A 19,705-nucleotide genomic window follows, 5' to 3' on the forward strand; every position below is an offset into this window, starting at 1 on the left:
TAATCAGTATCAAGATGTAGGCTGCCGCCCTGTATACTTACGACTAATATGGCAGCCAGGGCTCCTTGAATGAGTCCAGTCAGTACATCACTCCAGTGGTGTTTGTAGTCAGAAACTCGGGAGAGGCCAACGTAGATGGATACAGCAACAAGACCAAATTGCAGTGTGGGGCGTAAGAGCCTTGCCCAGTCTCCCTTCATCCTGGCTTGAAGGTAAAGCTAATAGAGAAGACAGGAATAAAGACAAGAGTTTAACCTACCAACTAGAAACTATATATATTTTTTAATTATCACCATCCCCCTAAAGGGTTGGTGTTATACATGAGTAACTCATATATTAATAATAATTACTATTAATAACCATTAAACAATCAGGGTATAAATTATATACAGAATACAGTGTTAGGCAAGCATTCTTATGCTCATTAACACCTGAAAGTTAATCCTTTTAAATAAGCAAAACAAAAAGAGATTGCCCCAGAAACTTGTCTTTAGAATAGTTTATTACTGGACCTATCTAGCTAGACTGCTTTTCAAATTGTAAACAAGGCAAGGGGTTTCCTTACTTGTAACTTTCTAGGATTTCAAAGGCAGCTCTCTTCCTCTTGCGATTTGTGTTATAATTCTGATTCAAAGCCCGTTGTTATCCTTAGTTCCAAGTCTTGGGAAAAAGTGCTCGCATTCTGAGCACAAGGGTGTCCTTACCCTGGGCCAAGCTACTGTGTTTTCATCCAGTCTAACTAGGGACTAAGTTTGTTTAATTCATTCTAACAATTTACTTGAGAGTTCCACTATCCTCGGAGCCCACTTTTCTCTCTCTCTCTCTCTTTCTCTCTCTCTCTGCCGCTCCCCTGCTTGTGCTAATAAATTTTTTTTTAAGGAGGTGGGCAGCAGAGACTAAATCTGTATTTTAAGTAAATATAGCAAGCTGCCTAAATAAGTAATACAAGTTCTAGCTTTGTCCTGACAATGGATTAGTCTTTGCTTAGCACCTGTGCCCTTTAAGTTCCATGACTTTTCTCTACACTCCTCAGACTTGAGAATTTCCCCTTTTCTTTCTCAGCCTGCCTTTGACTTGGGTGCATCCTAAAGATTGTGATGTAGAAGGATGCTATGTCCTTAGCAGAGAGAGGTGCAGTTCTCCCTAAGGTGCATTCACGGAAGTATAATTCATAGCTATATATTTTTATAGTCTGAAGAACCTATGCCTTTAACAGTTATATGAAAATCAGCTAAATAATCAGAGTAGGGACAGCTGATTTCACTCTGAAGGAGTACTAAGAATCCCCTCATTAGTCATACAGCTAACCTTGGATAGTTAGTTTTCCTATCACTGCGTTTTAGTGAATCTGGTCTCTTTTTTTAAAAAAGTATTTTGCCTTATTTCTATCTAATATGCTTTTTAAAATATTCTTAAAGTTCTGTTTGATAATTTGTGATTCCTAAACTTAACTAGAACTCAGAAAATAATTTGTGTGGCCGTGCCCACAAACACTGCCTACTTGACATTGATACACAAATCCATTCCCAGTTCTTTGCGCACTGCTGTGAGCAAGCATTCAATTCTTAGCAGCTGGCAAAAAACTCAGAGATTGTCTAATTTTACTGAGTATTTTACAGTATAAACATCTAATTGTAACAGAGCATACCAGTTCAACTGAACTGCACAGATTAGCTGGTTAAAGTATACCTGGCTCTGCAGAGTGCCCCCTTTCTTTTTTTGTATGTGTCTCTAGACTCTGGAGTTGGGAGATAGTTGGTTCTGGTTGAAGCAAAGTGTGTATCTGCCAACGGAGGCCAATTAGGTAACACAACGATGCCAGTTAGATTCTCCTCACTAGTTCTATCTTAACTGGAAATGTTTTATTAGTTTTAAGGAAAACAGTATCTTGACTGGGGCTGAAGCCAAGTTTTGAATGTGACTCTCCAAAGGTTCAGCTGTCCCTACTCTGATTATTTAGCTGATTTTCATATAACTGTTAAAGGCATAGGTTCTTCAGACTATAAAAATATATAGCTATGAATTATACTTAGGAATGCACCTTAGGGAGAACTGCACCTCTCTCTGCTAAGGACATAGCAAGAAAAAACAGTATCAACTCTAAAATGGACTTATGCTTAGTCTTTTTTTGTGCTTCCAACCTAAAGGAGACTCAGACAGGACTTTGAAGGTCCTTCCTCACTTAGGATTCTAAAATCCTCTGATAACGTTTTCCTTCCAAAGACCCTGACTTTAATTCTAGGGAGCTTGCCCCCAAATTCCTCAATATCCCTGTGAAAAGAATTAGCATTCACTTATGGATTAGTAGTAGTCAAGCCTCAGTGTACTTTAGGTGGAACGTTTACCCCTCTAAGTAGCTAGTTTCTCCTTACACATGTATCCAAGTATCCATGTTACCCCCATCTCAGAGAGGAAATGATTTCACCCTGAAGGAGTACTAAGAATCCCCTCATTATGGTCATAAAGCTAACCTTACCCTCCCCTCCAAGCTCGGGCTCCTCTGATGACTAATGGCCATGGCATGTATGCAGGCTGTGGTCACAGAACAATTCTCAGCTCTAGTTAAGGCTGGCCAATTGAGGATGCTTCCTATTTGCCTGCTCGGTGTTTCCCCGAGTCCAAGATACTCAGTGTAGCTCTGGGAAGACCAGGCATATCCTAGATACAGCTCTGTTCATTGCTGTCAAGAATCTTCCATTTCAGGGGCACCTGGGTGGCTCAGCAGTTGAGTGTCTGCCTTTGGCTCAGGTCGTGATCCTGGGGTTGTGGGATCAAGTCCTGCGTCAGGCTCCCAGGAGGGAGCCTATTTCTCCCTCTGCCTAGGTCTCTGCCTCTGTATGTCTCTCATGAGTACATAAATAAAACCTTAAAAAAAAAAAAGCATCTTCCATTTCAGTAGATCCCAAGGAGGTAAACAAAGAGTTTCCTGGACCTTGGATCACTTGGAGTTCCACAGCTGACATGGCCACAACTCCAGACTTCAACAGCTTTCCTCCCATGCTGCCAGCCAGCAGTATTTCCTGCATACGCAGCTTCCACAGGCAGACAGTCTGGGCTTTCTGGTGGCTCCATGTTAATAAGCCTTTCTCAGGTTCTGTAGTGCAGATCTTTTAATATCTCACCACCACCCCCCACCCCACCCCCGCCGAGGTACCACCAGAGATTTGACTTCCTCTACCTACTCATTTAACTGCTTCCCAAAAATCATTACCACTTGCCTGTTGTGTCCCTTTCCATTCTTTCCCTTTGTGGGTTTATAACTTTATTCCTTGTCCTTTAAGAGGAAAGTATGTACCTTTAAAAACAAGTCTCTGTTGGGGCATCCGGGTGGCTCAGTTGGTTAAACATCTCCCTTCCGCTCAGGTCATGATGGCGGGGCTTCCCCCCTCCCCGGCCATCGGGCGCCCTGCTCATCCTGGAGCCACCCTCCCCTCTGCCATGCTCTCTTTGTCTCTCTCAAATAAATACATCTTTAAAAAAAAATAAACAAGTCTCCGTTGAGAGAAGTATATGTTCTTAACCGCCTCAGAGAAACAATGTTGGAAACTGCTGTTGACCTGAACTAGATAGAGGGACAGAGCCCATGCTTTAATGCCAAACCTTATATAAAAAGGCTCCATAGTGGGATCCCCGGGTGGCGCAGCGGTTTAGCGCCTGCCTTTGGCCCAGGGCGCGATCCTGGAGACCCGGGATCGAATCCCACGTCGGGCTCCCGGTGCATGGAGCCTGCTTCTCCCTCTGCCTGTGTCTCTGCCTCTCTCTCTCTCTCTCTCTCTCTGTGTGACTATCATAAATAAATAAAAATTTAAAAAAAAAAAGGCTCCATAGTCCCTGCCTTTGCCAACTCCCTCACCCCAGCTCCCCTACCCCCACACACGCATATACTAATCATATGTGCACTGAACACATGCAAGTAGAAAAGACCGTCGCTTAGGTCATAAAACTCAGAAGAACTAAGGAACTCTACATCCAGCACTGTAGGGTACTGGGCAGAGTCCATGGCGGTGCCGAGGACTCCCCTCCTGTGGGGAACCATCCTTCCACAGACACAGGGAAGGGGGAGCCCATTTGGACCACACAGCTGTGCCTTCTTTTCAGAGGGGACACTGAAGACAAAGGACAGGCCTGGCCCAGAGGCCTGCCGGGCTGTGTTCTCCTCCGGAATTTGCACTGCAAGGATGAATGAGTTCCCTTCTTTCAGAAGGTATAGAAAGGGCCCCCAAAGGCCACAGGTAGGCTACTTGCAAAGTAAACTCAGGAGGAAGCAAAAGCTATGGTTAGGCAAGGACAGCGGGCCACTGAGTGAGCACGAAGAATGGAGCAGAGGGGCAGCCAGTGAGACAAGTGGAGGACGTTAGGTCCTGGTGGTACGCTAGTGCTAGCCACGTAGGTCTTTCCCATTAACCATTTTGGGGGCGCATTGGTGGCACAAGTCCGTTAAGCTTCTGTCCAACCCAACTTCTGCTGAGGCCATGATCTCAGGGTCGTGGCAAGGAGCCCCACGTTGGGGCTCAAATAATTAAATCTTTAGAAAAACAAACACACACACAAACCATTGTTCCTCTGGAAGAGCTAAGAGTCAATTGCTTACAACCAAAAGATAAAATGCCCATTATCAGCCACCTCTGTGTGTTTAACCAAAATCCCATTTTATTTTGTTTTTAATGTGGTTCTGTGACAAATAATGAAGAGTTTTACTTTTAAAAAATAAGTTTCAGGCAGCCCGGGTGGCTCAGCAGTTCAGTGCCGCCTTCAGCCCAGGGCGTGACCCTGGAGACCCGGGATCGAGTTCCACGTGGGGCTCCCTGCGAAGAGCCTGTTTCTCCCTCTGCCTGTGTCTCTGCCTCTCTTTCTATGTACACACTCATGAATAAATAAAATCTTAAAAAAAAAAAAAAAGATAAGTTTCAGTTGAGAAGAAAAATACTATTTACACACCAAGGTTCAAATCATGAGAAAAACTTAAATCCCATGAGGACAAACACATTAAACGTCCACTGAAGTCCCCGTTACAAGAGCGGTCTAGCACTGGGCATGGGATTTACTTCCATGACTTCCTTCTACATACAGTACAAGGTGTGAACCCCTACCCTGAGCCCAGTGGTTCATCTCCCCATCTCTCTCCCACTTCTCAGGCCCGTTCTAAGATTCCTCTCTGAGCATGCAGCAGTTTGGCCTCAACTGACCCAACCGTGGATATTTCAGTCCACTGGTGGGGGACCAAGGACTGCCTGGTGAGAAATTGTAACTTCTGGATCCCTCCTGATTCTAACATGCAACCTTCTGATCAAAGAAGCTCCGAAGTAAAAGGTCACAACTAAAATAAGATGATGGGTAGAAAAGGCAGAAAGGAAGCAATAACCTGCAGCTGGTCACTGAGGATACTCCCCAGAGGCGAGAGAACAGTCAAGTTTGTGAAAGGAGCAGCCTATCACTAGCGTCCTCTCTGCTGTCACCTACACGAAGAGGCGCGAGGCACGTGGGTTTCTGGGAGGCACAAACTATAAAGTTAGCAGGAAAAACAAAGATCCATCATATACTTCACTAGCCTTCATAATGTTCCCTGCCTACTTTTTTTTCATCTATTAAAAAGGCAAGATAGACAAATACTACTGGAGAACTTGTAGAGGAAATTAACCTCCAGGCCTCAACAGGAAACCACAGGGAGGCCTATCTCTATTCCTCCAGTCTCTCCAGCAGAGGACTATTATTTCCCTGACCAGACAGTGCACTAGAGCAAAAGTTCGGGACAAATCAGCTGTCAAATCACAACCAGTGACTGCAAAACCCAGATTTAGAAAGCAAAAAATAATCTGAGAATTAGCTTTAGCGGTAATCCACCAGGAGTGTCCTCACTGAAACCAGGCATCACTACTAGCCCTTGTGAAAAGGGAGGTTCTAGATGTAGTTTTTTTCTAAGATGAGCAAATTGAGCAAGGGTAAGCCCCAAGCGACTCTTCCACGGAGGGCTTCTGGTCAGGAGAGTATCACTGCTCAACAGAGGGTCAAGTGTCCAGTCTCTCTTAAAAAAAAAGTGTCCAATCTCTTACCAAAGTAAAACCTATTCAAAATAGGGTGGAAATAAATTACCATGTCCAGTATTTTTTTAAAAAAGAAATCTGCAAAAGCTTCTTAGCTGAGCTAGTACTAGAGATTCATAAAGGCAATTTCTTATTCCTTAAGACAACAAGGACAGAAGGAATCAATTTGCTCAATCAGATGTTCCAAGGCAGAGGACTGTAGGAAGATACTCTGCGGCGCAGGCAGCAAATGCATCCCAGACAAGTGCAGAGAGGCCTTCCTCCTGATCGAGAGAGAATCCAACACTGAATCTCTCAGTGAAGAGCCTCATGACAGTTTTGTAGGCACACAAAGGCCTAGTCCAATTAAACACTGAGGACATTGCAATGAACAGGGCCACATTGGAAAATGCTACAGTATACACATTTTTCATTTTTTGTAAAAAAAAAATAATTATATGTACATCTTTTTTAAATAAGGAAATTTACTGTCTGCTGGCACTAATTATAGGCATTCTTTCACTATTTTAGTATCATCCAAGAGTTGATTACTCAAAATTTCTAAAAAAAAAAAAAAAAAAAAAAAAAATGGCTTCCATTAAAGAATCTAACTTATCACTTTTTTTTTTTTTAAAGATTTATTTACTTATTTATTCATGATAGACATAGAGAGAGAAAGAGGCAGAGACACAGGAGGAGGGAGAAACAGGCTCCATGCCGGGAGCCCGACGCGGGACTCGATCCCGGGACCCCAGGATCACGCCCTGGGCCAAAGGCAGGCGCTAAACCGCTGAGCCACCCAGGGATCCCCAACTTCTCACTTTTAAAATCTGATTGCTGACCAACATATTTTTTGAAGCTGGTTTATTTATATTTTGCCTTTCCTTGATCCTGTAACACTTAATTGCAAAATGCTTGTTGTCTCACAGTTTCTTAATAATCTTTTAAAATAAGAGGGTTTCTTTCCTGTTTTAAAGGAGAGTCAGGGGGTCACTCTGCAAGCTAAGAATGGCTTCACATTGTTTTTTAATATTTTGTTTATTCATGAGAGATAGAGAGAGAGAGAGAGAGAGAGAGAGGCAGAAACAGGGAGAAGCAGGCTCCTCACAGGGAGCCCAATGCACTCAATCCCCAGACCTGGGATCACGCCCTGAGCCAAAGGCAGATGCTAAATCGCTGAGCCACTCAGGCATCCCGGTCTTCACAATTTAAAGGGCTGTTTTTAAAAATATGCAACAGAGACTGCGTGTGGCCTACAAAGCCTAACTATGAGGTGACCTTTTACTGAAATCATCTGCCAACTCTTGAACCAGACGGACAACAGCATGTTCAACACAAAGAAATATTCCTTGCTCTACTTATTTTGAAACAGAGCTTCTAAGACCAAGCCAGGCAATATATCGTTTCCCCCCATCTGATGACAGACCTGGCCAGGAGAACACCCTAAGGCTGACTGACCTCTGTTTAGTCTTCTCTAAGGCTTCAATTTCACCACCTGTAGGATTCAGAATTCCTTTTTTTTTTTTTTAAATTTTTATTTATTTATGATAGCCACAGAGAGAGACAGAGAGGCAGAGACACAGGCAGAGGGAGAAGCAGGCTCCATGCACCGGGAGCCCGACGTGGGATTCAATCCTGGGTCTCCAGGATCGCGCCCTGGGCCAAAGGCAGGTGCCAAACCGCTGCGCCACCCAGGGATCCCAGGATTCAGAATTCCTAAATTTAGATGTAGAATCCCACATTATAGTTAGCCAGGATTCACGTCATCCTGGGCTCTGCTCACTTGCCCCGTGCCCAGCATTAATTCACACTTTGGGAAGCATCTTCATGAAAACGCACCAGTGCTAGGTACCAACCACATGGTGAGTGCCAGGTGAGGGACTGTACAAACCTCGGAAGCAGGTGGTATCCAACATGGGAGAGGGCAAGACCCAGATACAACATATCCTGTGGCAGGGGCAGGAGTCCACTGAAGCACAGGCACTAAGGTACCTGGGCCCCCAGTGTAGGCATTTATACAGGAATTTCGTAACAGACATGTAAACCACCTGAGACTTCAGGCTCAATAGCACAGTGCTGGGAAATGGGTTTCAAGTCTATTCCTTCAGTATACTCCAGTACATTCCATATATATACGTACTGAAAAGAGGACAGTCTCATAACATGGCTCCTTTCCTGGACAGTGAAGTCAACTTGGATTCTTTGGCATTTGGCCACATTCAGTGGGCCTCACTAAGCACATGAACTAGCTACGAGTAAAGATGCCCTGCCCTCTGCTCCTGCCAGCCTAGGTGGTTGTCATGGGTGCTGACTGTCCTGGCACCATCAAGTGCAGGGCTGGGCTGCCTGCCAGACGAGAACAATGGTCAGGACTTTGAGACTTTTTAAATTAGAAGTTCATTTCTGCGTGTCAGGAATTCTTGACGGAAGTTTTGGTTATCAAAAACTGTCCTCAGAATTTAAACAACTGTACATCTCCACCCAAATCTGGGACTGACCCACGATGCCAAGATGCCTAGGGAAACCAGATGAGTCACTGCCTAAGGAATTGGCAGAGGTGGTGGTTAACTGTTGTATATAAATGTGAAAGCTGGAAAGCAGGGAGACATCTGTGTTCAGGGGCTGAAAAAAAGCTGGGGCCTACATCCACATCAAGTAAATATTTCCACTGCTTAGAGTCCCTGAAATGCAGCGCACAGTTGCTCTGGCCAACATTCCTCCCCAGAAAAGCCTTGGTCTACAACAAACCTATTTATCTGAACTTTTCATTATAACTTTGTGTCTAAGAGCTCATACCCAGTTACCCAACAACAATCATGGTAATTTTCCGTCTGCTTAGATCCCTAGCTGCCTCCTCCTAGCCTCCCGGGTGTCTATGCAGCAGGCTTCCCATGAAGCCCTTCATCTTCTGTACATTAGTTTCCTATTTTACAAAACAACCCTCAGTAAAAGTTTATATGTGACTAAATATACAGGTATTTTGAGAAGGGTCAAAGGAGCAAAGATGCGCAGTAAACTGCAGGATATAGAAGATAATGCATCTGAGAATATTCTTCACAATTAAAAAGAGTTGATAAAAGTTCTGTCATCACCTGACCTCCTTCAAAATAACTGGACTAGGGTTCAGATCAAGCAGCCTGTCAGCAAAGCGAGGAACCGATTAACAAGAGACCACAGAGAGCAGACCTCAATGGCCTCCCTAGGCCCCTAGCTCCCCAACTATAACGGGGCAGCCACCCCTCTTCTCCTGCTTCATGAGGGTTATCAGAAAGAGCCAACAATTAAAGTGGTATAAATGCAAATCAGCATCACCAACCTCAGCTTCTTAAGTCCCTGTCCTGAAGGACTTACAGATACCGACACTCAGGCGAGGGGCTGGCCGAGCACAGGAGCTGCCCTGGCGAGTCTGGCTGTGGGCATGTAGAACATGTCCAAACACCAAAAAGCTGTCCATGTAGTCACAGACTTGTGCTTTGGGAAGATTTCTCAGGATACTAATGGTTCTAACATTCATCTCCCCCTGTCCCCATGCCCTATTTAAAAAGAAAAATACACAGCGGCTCCCTTTAGAAAGAATGCTTTTTCTAATAAGATAAATGAACAGAGGACATTGGAATAGTATTTCTCGATACTCCCTTCAAATAACTCACATTCCCCGTGGCACTTTTTCAGAAACATTTGGGTGTGTATTTTAAAAAGGAAGCCCTAAATTCTGCTAAACTGATACCCTGTTGCTTCCTCTAAAAATTAAATTAACCTAAGACAAAAGACAACATTTCCAGAAATGCTGAAAAAGCCAAAAATTAGCTCTACTCTAATGGTTTTGAAATTGTGGGTTTGAATTTTGTAAAGCACACTCATCTATAATTTTTACATTCTTTTAACTTTCCAAATTTGGTTTTTCCAATGAAAGCAGGATTCTGGTAAAAATTAATTTTAAAAATGTGTCTGAATAAGACCAAATTAACTCTCAGCAATCTACTCTTAATATCATATACCATGGGCTAATAATGTAAGCATTAAATACTCGATAGCACTTAATGTAACCAAGGAAGAGAGAGAAAAAAGAGGAAAAGAGCAAGTTTATACAAAACACAACTATATAGAAAACCACTCATAAGGAAAATTAAGACAAAAATTATAGCTGATCATTAAGGGTAGAGATCTTCTCCCCTTCTCTTCTTTTCCAACAAATTTTGTAATTTTATAAAGACATGCAGAGATAGAAGGAGAGTTATAAAAAGTAAGTCAATTGAACTGACCTTTAAAGACTCCTGTATATGCCCTGAAGCCTGGTCTTCCCTAAGGTTCTCTGGATAAACAAACACTCCTGTCTAGAGATGCAAAATATGGATGCAAATATATTCTAACTCTTCACTGTCAACTTTGTATACCGCAAGTGTCACCTGCCAATGCTGCTCTCTGGGTTAGTAATGAGAAGTGGCCCTGCAAACTGGAGAGAGGATAAGCTTCTGAAGCAGCCCCTGGCTCTCCCAAAAGCTGAAACCTTTCTAGTCCCATGAAAAGCAGTCAATGAAGTATTTCAAGGAGTGAAGGAAAATAAAACTTACTCAAAAAGAAGCAACAAGAGCTGCCTTCACATCCACGAATCAAAACTTCACTCCTAAACCCAGCAGCCCCCCGGAGGAAAAGGGGCCCTTGGCGCATCTAAGGTGAGGGTGAGCTCACCACACAGCAGCAGCCACCTTGGTCTGGTACTTGAGATCAGGGACTTGCAGTGATTACACAGAAGCTGTTGCTATGTTCCAGAACATACATCCCCCCAAAGTTAAGAGCACACACCAATGGACTCTTAGCACCAGGTTTGCACACTTGATGATTAGGTTCCGACCATAGGCAGGAAAAGACCTACTTTCCAGGGGAAGATACCCCCCACCCTCTCCTGAAGGTCCTCTATTCGTCAACTGCTAAACAGGTGTGCCCATCTGCTCCCTCCACACGAAGGAAAGAAATACTTGTCAACAGTGGGAACTGGCCCTGGCTGGAGCGCAGGTATCCTTTCTGCGACCTGAACCTCAGCTGGCAGGGACGCTGGAGGGGGTCACACCGCAGTGGGCGCGTCACCATCACCACGGGGAAACAGATGCAGAGTACTTACCGCCACGAACAGCATGCAGTACATGGAGAACGATGAGTGGCCCGAGTAAAAAGACAATCTGGAAGAGAAAAAGACAAAGGTCAATTTTCTTTCCTAGAGGCCGACGATAGCCTTGACGGCCTCAGTCGTACTGGCCTCAGTCGTACTGCCGCGGTGCATCCACCTCTGCCCCTCACCCTCAGAAACTAGCAGAGCGGGGAACGAGGGCAGGACAGACATTAGAGAGTCTTGGGGGAGGAAGGGTCCTTTTACAGAGCCTTCCGGCAGGGAACAAAGCTGAGACACACATATTTGAAGTAATGCTTGACAAGCCACAACTAGTATGCAAATGCTCTGACATCATTACACATAAACTTATGTGACCATGATTTACGTTTTCTTTCTACCTGCAGGGCCTGCCCCTGAGTACTAGTAATACCTCCTTTGGAACACTCAGAAGTTAATTACATTTTCAAAAATAAAGTAAGTTCTAAAAAACCAGAAGTGGTATCTTAGCATTTTAAGCAGGCACACATTTTGCCTTAGATTTCCTGCCAGATTCAAATGTTTTTGTTTAACATTTATTTTAAAACTGTGCACTGATGAGTCCTCTCTTTTCAGTATTACATTCTATAAACATGTGAGTCTCATCTTCCCACCCAAAATGACAGAATGCTTGCAAAACGTAATTTTATGGCACTGTTTGGAATAGGGAGAAAGCTCTCTAACATCCATGATCTAACTTCTGCTTACACAGTGCTGGCCACTGGAGCAGAAAAGGCAGGCACATCTGATACAGTAAAGTAACTCCATGCAAAAAGATGCATCAAAGAATCAGAATGCTTCTCCTGAAAGCTTTCCCTGCATATGAATAAGAACAAAACTCAGAAGGACAGGCTTCTAAGTATATTACTTATTATACCCTGCTTGATTCAAAAATAATTTGGTTGCCTGGATTTAGAGAAGTGAAATTAAAACACAGATCAGAAAGTCATCTGTGTACGTTTGGCAACTGAGGATAGGTGGGAGTAGAGATTTCTTAAGCATGTGTCGATGATGACCTAGCAAGAATTATGATAGTCTTTTTCATAATCAGATACATCTCTAAGAAAATGAATATTCTCACTTGTAGTACCAAGTAGGAATTATGTAATTAAACCTGCTAATTGCTGCGGATTTAATCTATGTAAAACATGAAGAAAAATAAATTACTTTTAGCCTCACCAACTGTTTGGCTGTAGAGAAAAGATCAATACAAATCCTTACTTTAAATCAGATAATTAGAGCAGAATTCTATACATTTTATGTTTCAGTAAGTTATACTAAAGAGCCTACAAATAAATAAAAGCCAATTTCAAGGACTGTCAAAGCCCATTAAGCCAACATGACCACGATCAAAGAAATGTTCTCAAAGCCAAGCAAGTTCAAAGTTTCACTAAGACTTCATCTTCAGAGTATTCATTGTACACTGTGCCACAAAATTATAAATTCCAAAGCTATGTAATAGTTTTAAATAGTTCTGATTTAGTCACAGGGTGATTTCATTAGTTGAAAACAAAATGGTTTCAGTTTTTTATTCCAAATACATAAATATTTGGTAGAGAATCAAACAATAACCTCTGACTTCAACAAAGATTAAAATAAAGGGAACGCTCTATTTGACCCCAATCTCTAAGTCTTTACCCACAGTAAGTGATCAAACAAATCACAGCAATGTGGATTTTTACTATTAAAACAGAATAAAACACCCAAATATAAATTCAAGTTATTTTCATATTCCACAAACATCTTTTTTTTAAAGATTTTATTTATTTGAGAGTGAGAACACTGGAGCAGTGGGAGGGACAAAAGGAGAGGAAGAATCAGACTCCCCACTGAGCAGGGAGCCTGATGTGGGGCTCAATTCCAGGACCCTGGGATCATGACCTGAGCCAAAGGAAGACGCTTAACGGACCTGAGCCACCCAGGCGACCCCATACACATCTCTTTAATGGAATCTCTACGAGATACATTTCTTTATTACGTCTGAAACTCACAAATGAACAAAGAATTGTAGGAGTAGTTTGATAAAATCCAAAAAACCTTCACCTCCTGGCCGGCCCAGTAGGTGAAGCATGTAACTTGATCTAGGTGTTGTAAATTCAAACCATACGTTGGGTGTAGAGATTACTTAATTTTTTTTAAAAATAGTAATACTAAAAATCTAAAAATCCCAAAAGTAGTTGAAATGCAGATTGTTTTCATCATAGTAACCTTACTTAAGTATTTACGACTTTGGCCCTGGCCTCAGAATGCCAGGTCATTCTTAGATTCAGCCCAATCCTAGACTACTATTTCACTTCAGGAGAGCCCTTCTAAGGAATGTAGATAAACAATTTGTGCCAACTTTTCATCAAAGCTTAGGAAAGTCTTTTCAGAGAGAAAATTTACAGAGAATATATTCTGGAATGCAGCTATTTCACTAATTCAGGCATGGTCTATTACACTGAGCAAGTATGTGAGTCTTGACAATGTAACTTTCTGTGGATGACATTCTACTCCAAATGGCAAATTTAAGATTTTTTTTTTTTCCTTATATTTGTCAGCCAAGACATCCCTTTCTCCTGGGAGAGCTTATTAAACTTGGCCTGAACCCCGATGTCCTAGCTTTCTACAGTTTACAGCCATCCACCCCTCATAGTGTCCATGCATTCCCACTCTTCAATCCATCATTCTTCCTTTTCCAGTTTTCCAACATCTACATAAATGTTGAGGCTTATCAACTGCAACAGCCAAAATCCAACCTTTATCAGTCATCAGAAGCAAGCAACTCACATAATTTATAGTGTTTAACTTTTTAAATGGCATTTATTAAGTATTTTAGGACTCATGGGAAGGTTAAATCACAACCTCCTAAAAATCTCACTGCTTGTCCTCTGACTTCTTTTCCTCATCCCCACACCCCAGAGTTAAAAGGCACAAAACAGTTATCCCTTTCACTGTTTTAGTTTGAAATCTCTAGTTTGCATTCATTCTTGAGGGATGGTTTTCCAGAATATAGAATTGTAGGTTAATCTTTTTTCTCATCACTTTGAGGGCATTGATAGACTATCTCTGGCTTCTACTTTTGCTATTAAGATAGAAGCTGTCTGTCTGCCATTCACCTGTCCTTTCTCTGTAATTACCCTCCCCCCACCACCACCACCACGGTCTTCAGTATCCTCCAGTCTCACAATCATGTATCTAGTAGGAATGTCTCTTTATCTGATTTCATATTCACTGGCTTCTCATGTATATACTACACCAATTTTGGACACGTCTCAGCCATCATACCTTTGTTAATATCCTCCATCACACTCTCTTTTTGTAAGATTCAGGTTCAACATGTTTGACATTTTCATCCTATTCCTAATTTTAACTTTGTACTCTCATCTTTGTCTTCCATTTTAGCCCTCACTTTCGCTAATGTTTTATCAGTCTATTTTTTATATAAATTACTATGTATGTATCATTTATAAATCTCTTTGGTTCTTTTTCAAATCTATGGTCAATTTTGATTCTATTCATCCTATATTATATTCTCAGTCTCTGATTTATTTCCACAGAGTAGACATATTTATTATATATTCTATATGATAATTCTACTATCTGCAACCTTTGAGAGCTTATGTAGTTTGTCGTATATCCTGACCCTCACTGAGGGTAACTTGTTTCTATGTATATTCATTCATATGAGAATATGAACTCACGTCTTTAGGATTCTATCTGTGGGGAATCTTAGAGGCCTTGGTTTAAAAAGAGTTCTTCCAAAGATTTGTGTTCTCTCCCACTGGGTTCACTAGCAATCCACTTTAAATTCTTTTCTTTTTAAAGTCACACACCACACACACACTGATTCTGGCACCAGAACAAGGTTACTGTGGTCCTGCAGTTATGAATTCTTTCTGACAGTCCCCCAGCCTGGGAAGATGTTGCCCTCTGAGAATCTTTAAATTATCCCTGAGTACCCCCCTCTGTCTACCCTGCACTGGCCTCAGTCTTTATCTCTTGGGCCCCATGGTCAGAGCCCATCCAAACTGAGGCTCCAGGCTACCAAGAATTGGCACATACTTTCAGGTACACATCAGATCTACAGCATTAACAAAGCCCAACATCAGGGGACCCCTGGGTGGCTCAGCAGTTGGGCACCTGCCTTCGGCTCAGGGTGTGATCCCAGGTCTAAGATCGAGTCCCACACTGGGCTCCCTGCAGGGAACCTACTTCTCCCTTTGCCTGTGTCTCTGCCTCTCTCTGTGTGTGTCTCTCATGAATGAATAAATAAAATCTGTAATAAAAAAAAAAATCCCAACATCAGGAAAATTCCCTTACTTTTTCATCAGCTTGGCTATTCATTAAAAAGACTTATTTATATGTGTTTACATATATTTTTAAATATGTAATAACATGTGCATATGTGTGTGTATAACGTATTACCTAGCACATGTAACTCTGTCAATAAGTATTTCTAATCCTCATATTGCCAGAAATAGGGGCAGGCATTTTTAAAATAAGAATTAGGACTAGGAGTGCCTGGGTGGCTCAGTGTCTTATCTGCCTTCACCTCAGGTCATGAGCCCAGGGCTCTGGGATCAAGCCCTGCATTGGGCTCCATACTCTGGAGGGAGTCTGCTTCTTCCTCTCTCTCCCCCCACCCCTGGCTCATGCTGACGCTCTCTCTCAAATAAATAAAACCTTAAAAAAAAAAAAAAAGAATTAGGACTAATAAAATGTTATCTCAAATCAACTGCTTTACTAGGAGGCATATAGTGTGGCAAAAAGAGTTTTTCATCTGCGGTCAATGCTCACAAATGTTTTTAATTATTAGTCTTCTACTAGTTCACTGGATATGCCACAGTTGGCTCTGGGGAACTTCTTTTCCCTAAACATCATCCTGAAATTCATTCCTAAAGTGTTTTAAGGCAGAAAGGTTGTCAGAAGACTTAACGCTTCCAAACTACTGAGCACTTTCCATGCATAGGTATTTAATCCACAATACTTCCATTCTTCAAAAAATCCCCATAGTGGGGGCTGTCAATCCTATTTTACATAGAAAGACCCTGAACTTCCCACAGGTTCACCCACTGGCTCAAATGTCACATCGCTTTGAGGATCAAATCCAGGTCCTCCCAGCTCTTTCCCACTGAGCCATGATCCCCATTCCTGTGCGTGGCCAGCAGACCCAGCGGCAACACGCACCCTGCCATCTCCCAGGGGCTGCAGGGAGCAGCCGTCAGAAAGCACAGGAGTCATGGCACATACGGGGCAACATGTGTGAAGTTAATATGCGAAGAATTTAGATAATCTGTAGAAAAGCAAATGTCAATGTATAAACAATTATTTTAAGAGAATACTAATTTGTCCTTTGGGCACCCTAAAGGCTAAATAAAAGGAAGTCAAACTGCAACATGAAGCATTTTCTCCAAATGTTATTTCCTGATCATAAAGTTTACACAACAGCAAACTAACTTGAAGGACATGGTAAAATTCCCTTCTGTGGTGACCTTTAAACACAGAATGACCCTGTGAGAAAGTTAAAATGTGTCCCAAACAAATGCCCATAGGAACAATTTCCCAAGTATTAATCCTACTTGTAGGACTTTAACAACCAATAGCTGTGCAAAATGCTCAGGCAATGAGCTATCAGGCTAATATCTTTCAAAATGTCACATCTGGGGACATCCAGGTGGCTCGGTGGTTGAGCGTCTGCCTTTGGCTCAGGGCATGATCCTGGAGTCCAGGGATCGAGTTCCACATCAGGCACCCCCCCCCAAGAAAGCCTGCTTCCCCCCCTGCCTATGTCTCTGTCTCTTTCTCATGTCTCTCATGAATAAATAAATAAAATCCTTAAAAAAAAAAAAAAAAAAAAAAGTCACATCTAAGATACAAGGGGAGTCAAGTAGGCAGTCATTGGGGAAAACGGGTACTTCCACAATGCCCTGATATGAGTGCATACTTTCCAAAGGAGGATTTGGCAATATCTATCTATATGTAAAACCCACCATATTTTCTGACCCAGTAATTCCACTTGAGGACCCCCCATCCTAGAGAAACACACACAAGCACAAAGATGTTTGCTGCAACACAGCTAGCAGTTATGAAATTGCTAAAATGAACACCTAGAATGAATTAGATTTAACTATGTGAACTGACAAAAAATCATATCCAGGACATATTTTTAAATATGTCATTTATTTAAACCACAGAAACTGTACAACTTCACATTTAATGTAAAAGACATAGAAAAACTGAAAATATAAAAAATGATACTGAAATTACCTGATATGCCTGCTACAAATTTCCTAAAAACTTCTCCACTAAACACACGCACACACACAAACTCCAAACTTCTCTTTCTGAACAACAGTTGCCTTGAGAGTTGCTCTGCTGCCACTACTCAACACACATGCACAGTTCACTGCCTATTTCAGGCACTCAAGCCCTGGAAGTTTGTTCTTACATCTCTCAGTGAAATGTTTTGAAATTCATGTGTATTTTTAAATATCCTAAGTCATGTTTCCACAAAAATATATACACATAATTTCATACCACTGAAATTCAGTATATTAACTATGGTTATTACAAGTATCTGAGCCAATAAACATGTGATTTTGATACATGTGTTTGGAGGCAGGAGATTTTTTTAAAAGATCAGATTTCTAGAAATGTCTATCTAAATACCCAAGAACCACAGGGTATCTCTCCCCCCCAAAGGTTACAGAGATAAAGATGAGGGTGATAAATGGCAAAAATATATAAGATGGTCCCAATCAAAATTAAGCAAAATACAGCAAAAATAATATAAATTCATCTCATTTGCTTGAACCAGCCAGAGACTGATACAGTATTTCACTTGCGGCAAAAACCCTGTCATATAATCCATAAATTATTTTTTACAATGATTTTTACTATATTTCCACTTAAAGCTACACTGCATTTATGTGGCGTCAATTTTAACCAAGACATGTCACTTTCATATATGAAGTGGTAACTGAAATAAAACAGATCTGAGAATCCTATTTTTATTAATATTAATGCATCAGCATCAAATACCACTTCACAGCCACCAATATCAGTGACTCATATACTAAACAATCTAATATCTATAGATACCGTATCATGAAACTTAGAGGAAAAAAACACGGAGGATGGTAGAAAATAGAAAAAGGCGGGGGAGGGGGGATAATTGCTTTGTGTACAGCATATTTAAACTCTTGATTACATAAACCAGTTAATGATTAAAAACTAATGATCATGTGTCTTCTGTTTACAAGAGACTCATACGAAAAGCAGGAATCTAAAAAGGAGAAGTTGTTGAGAACTCAGATAAAGGAAAGTAAAACTGGGTGTGCCTTGAAAATCAGATGACTGCGGCATAAACAGTGCTACACACTAAGGAGGGAAACTCTGTGTCTCTGACAGATGAGCAGAGGTCAGATAGTGACAAAGGTTACTGGCAGAAGGTAAAACAGACCTAAGTTCACTAACCAGGGAAGAGAGGTCACAAGTTTCCTACAGCATGAGGGAAAAATTGATTACTTGCTACAGAAGGACTCCAAATCACCAATGTGGCATTATCTAAGAGTTAAAAGGGAAACAAAGGGCAAATGGTAGATTACACAAGGAACATAACTCCGGGGCATTCCTATGCCAGCATCTAATAACACCATACCTTCTACTGCCCCCCAGTCCCCTTTTTATTTATTTTTAAGATTTTTTTATGAGAGATACACAGAGAGAGGCAGACAACAGGCAGAGGGAGAAGCAGGCTCCATGCAGGGAACCCAATGTGGGACTCGATCCTGGGACCCACAGCCTGAGCTGAAGGCAGATGCTCAACCACTGAGCCACCGAGGCATCCCCCAGCCCCCTTTTAAAATAAGGAATAAGGAAAACTACCTTGCTAAAAGGTAGAAGATACCAGAGTGAGACAGAAGGAAGATAAAGTTCTAAATCCCTTTCTAAGGTGTTTTTTAAGGGGCAGGTGTTTTTAAGGGGTTTGCCTCTTATGCTAGCATAGAGGCAAAACTGTAAGACCTCTACTTTCAGCCCTCTTCCAAGGAGACAACATGAAGGCCAAGAAATCCTATTAAATTTGGCCAGTACACTCCACTTCCCACCCTGATGCAGATCATGAAACCACCACTAACTCTTTACTACTGGGATCAAGAGGATGAGGCTCAAGACCTCAGTACAAGTGTCTTTACGATTATACCCATACAAAAGCGAAGTGGACATCACCAGTGGCAATAAAAAAGGCAAAAGCCCACGCATATATAAAATTATTAGAGCCCAACAGGAAGCTGGCCAAGCAGGTCTCTCTTGGTTCCTTTTAGATTCGAGCAGATGACATCACGAGAGCTCGAGTTCCCAAAGGACTAGCAAGAGTGCCACAGTACTTCACCTAGACAGCCTTTCTACCCAACTGACAAAAGCACTAGAGTCATTTCCTCTAGTATCTCAAATCCTTCTGCTTTAAAAGAAAGAAAGCTTAAATCATAAAATATTTAGGTACCCATTTCAGTCTATTTAAATAAGAAGTGGAGGAAATTAGACTATATTTTACAAATAT

General features: G+C 41.8%; 1 protein-coding gene across 10 annotated transcripts in view; it reads right to left on the reverse strand.

Moving 5' to 3' along the window:
• PLPP1 (phospholipid phosphatase 1) overlaps positions 1 to 19,705 on the reverse strand; it is a 96,045-nt gene that overhangs the window by 2,278 nt on the left and 74,062 nt on the right. For all 10 annotated transcript variants that reach the window (XM_072826466.1, XM_072826472.1, XM_072826477.1 and 7 more), the window contains 2 exons: positions 11,140 to 11,197; positions 42 to 218 (listed from right to left, as the gene is read on the reverse strand). In XM_072826466.1, coding sequence (XP_072682567.1) covers positions 42 to 218; positions 11,140 to 11,197 — 235 coding nt within the window. The remainder of the gene's footprint in view (positions 1 to 41; positions 219 to 11,139; positions 11,198 to 19,705) is intronic.

Source organism: Canis lupus, chromosome 5, assembly GCF_048164855.1.
Source record: "Canis lupus baileyi chromosome 5, mCanLup2.hap1, whole genome shotgun sequence".
Classification (NCBI taxonomy): domain Eukaryota; kingdom Metazoa; phylum Chordata; class Mammalia; order Carnivora; family Canidae; genus Canis; species Canis lupus.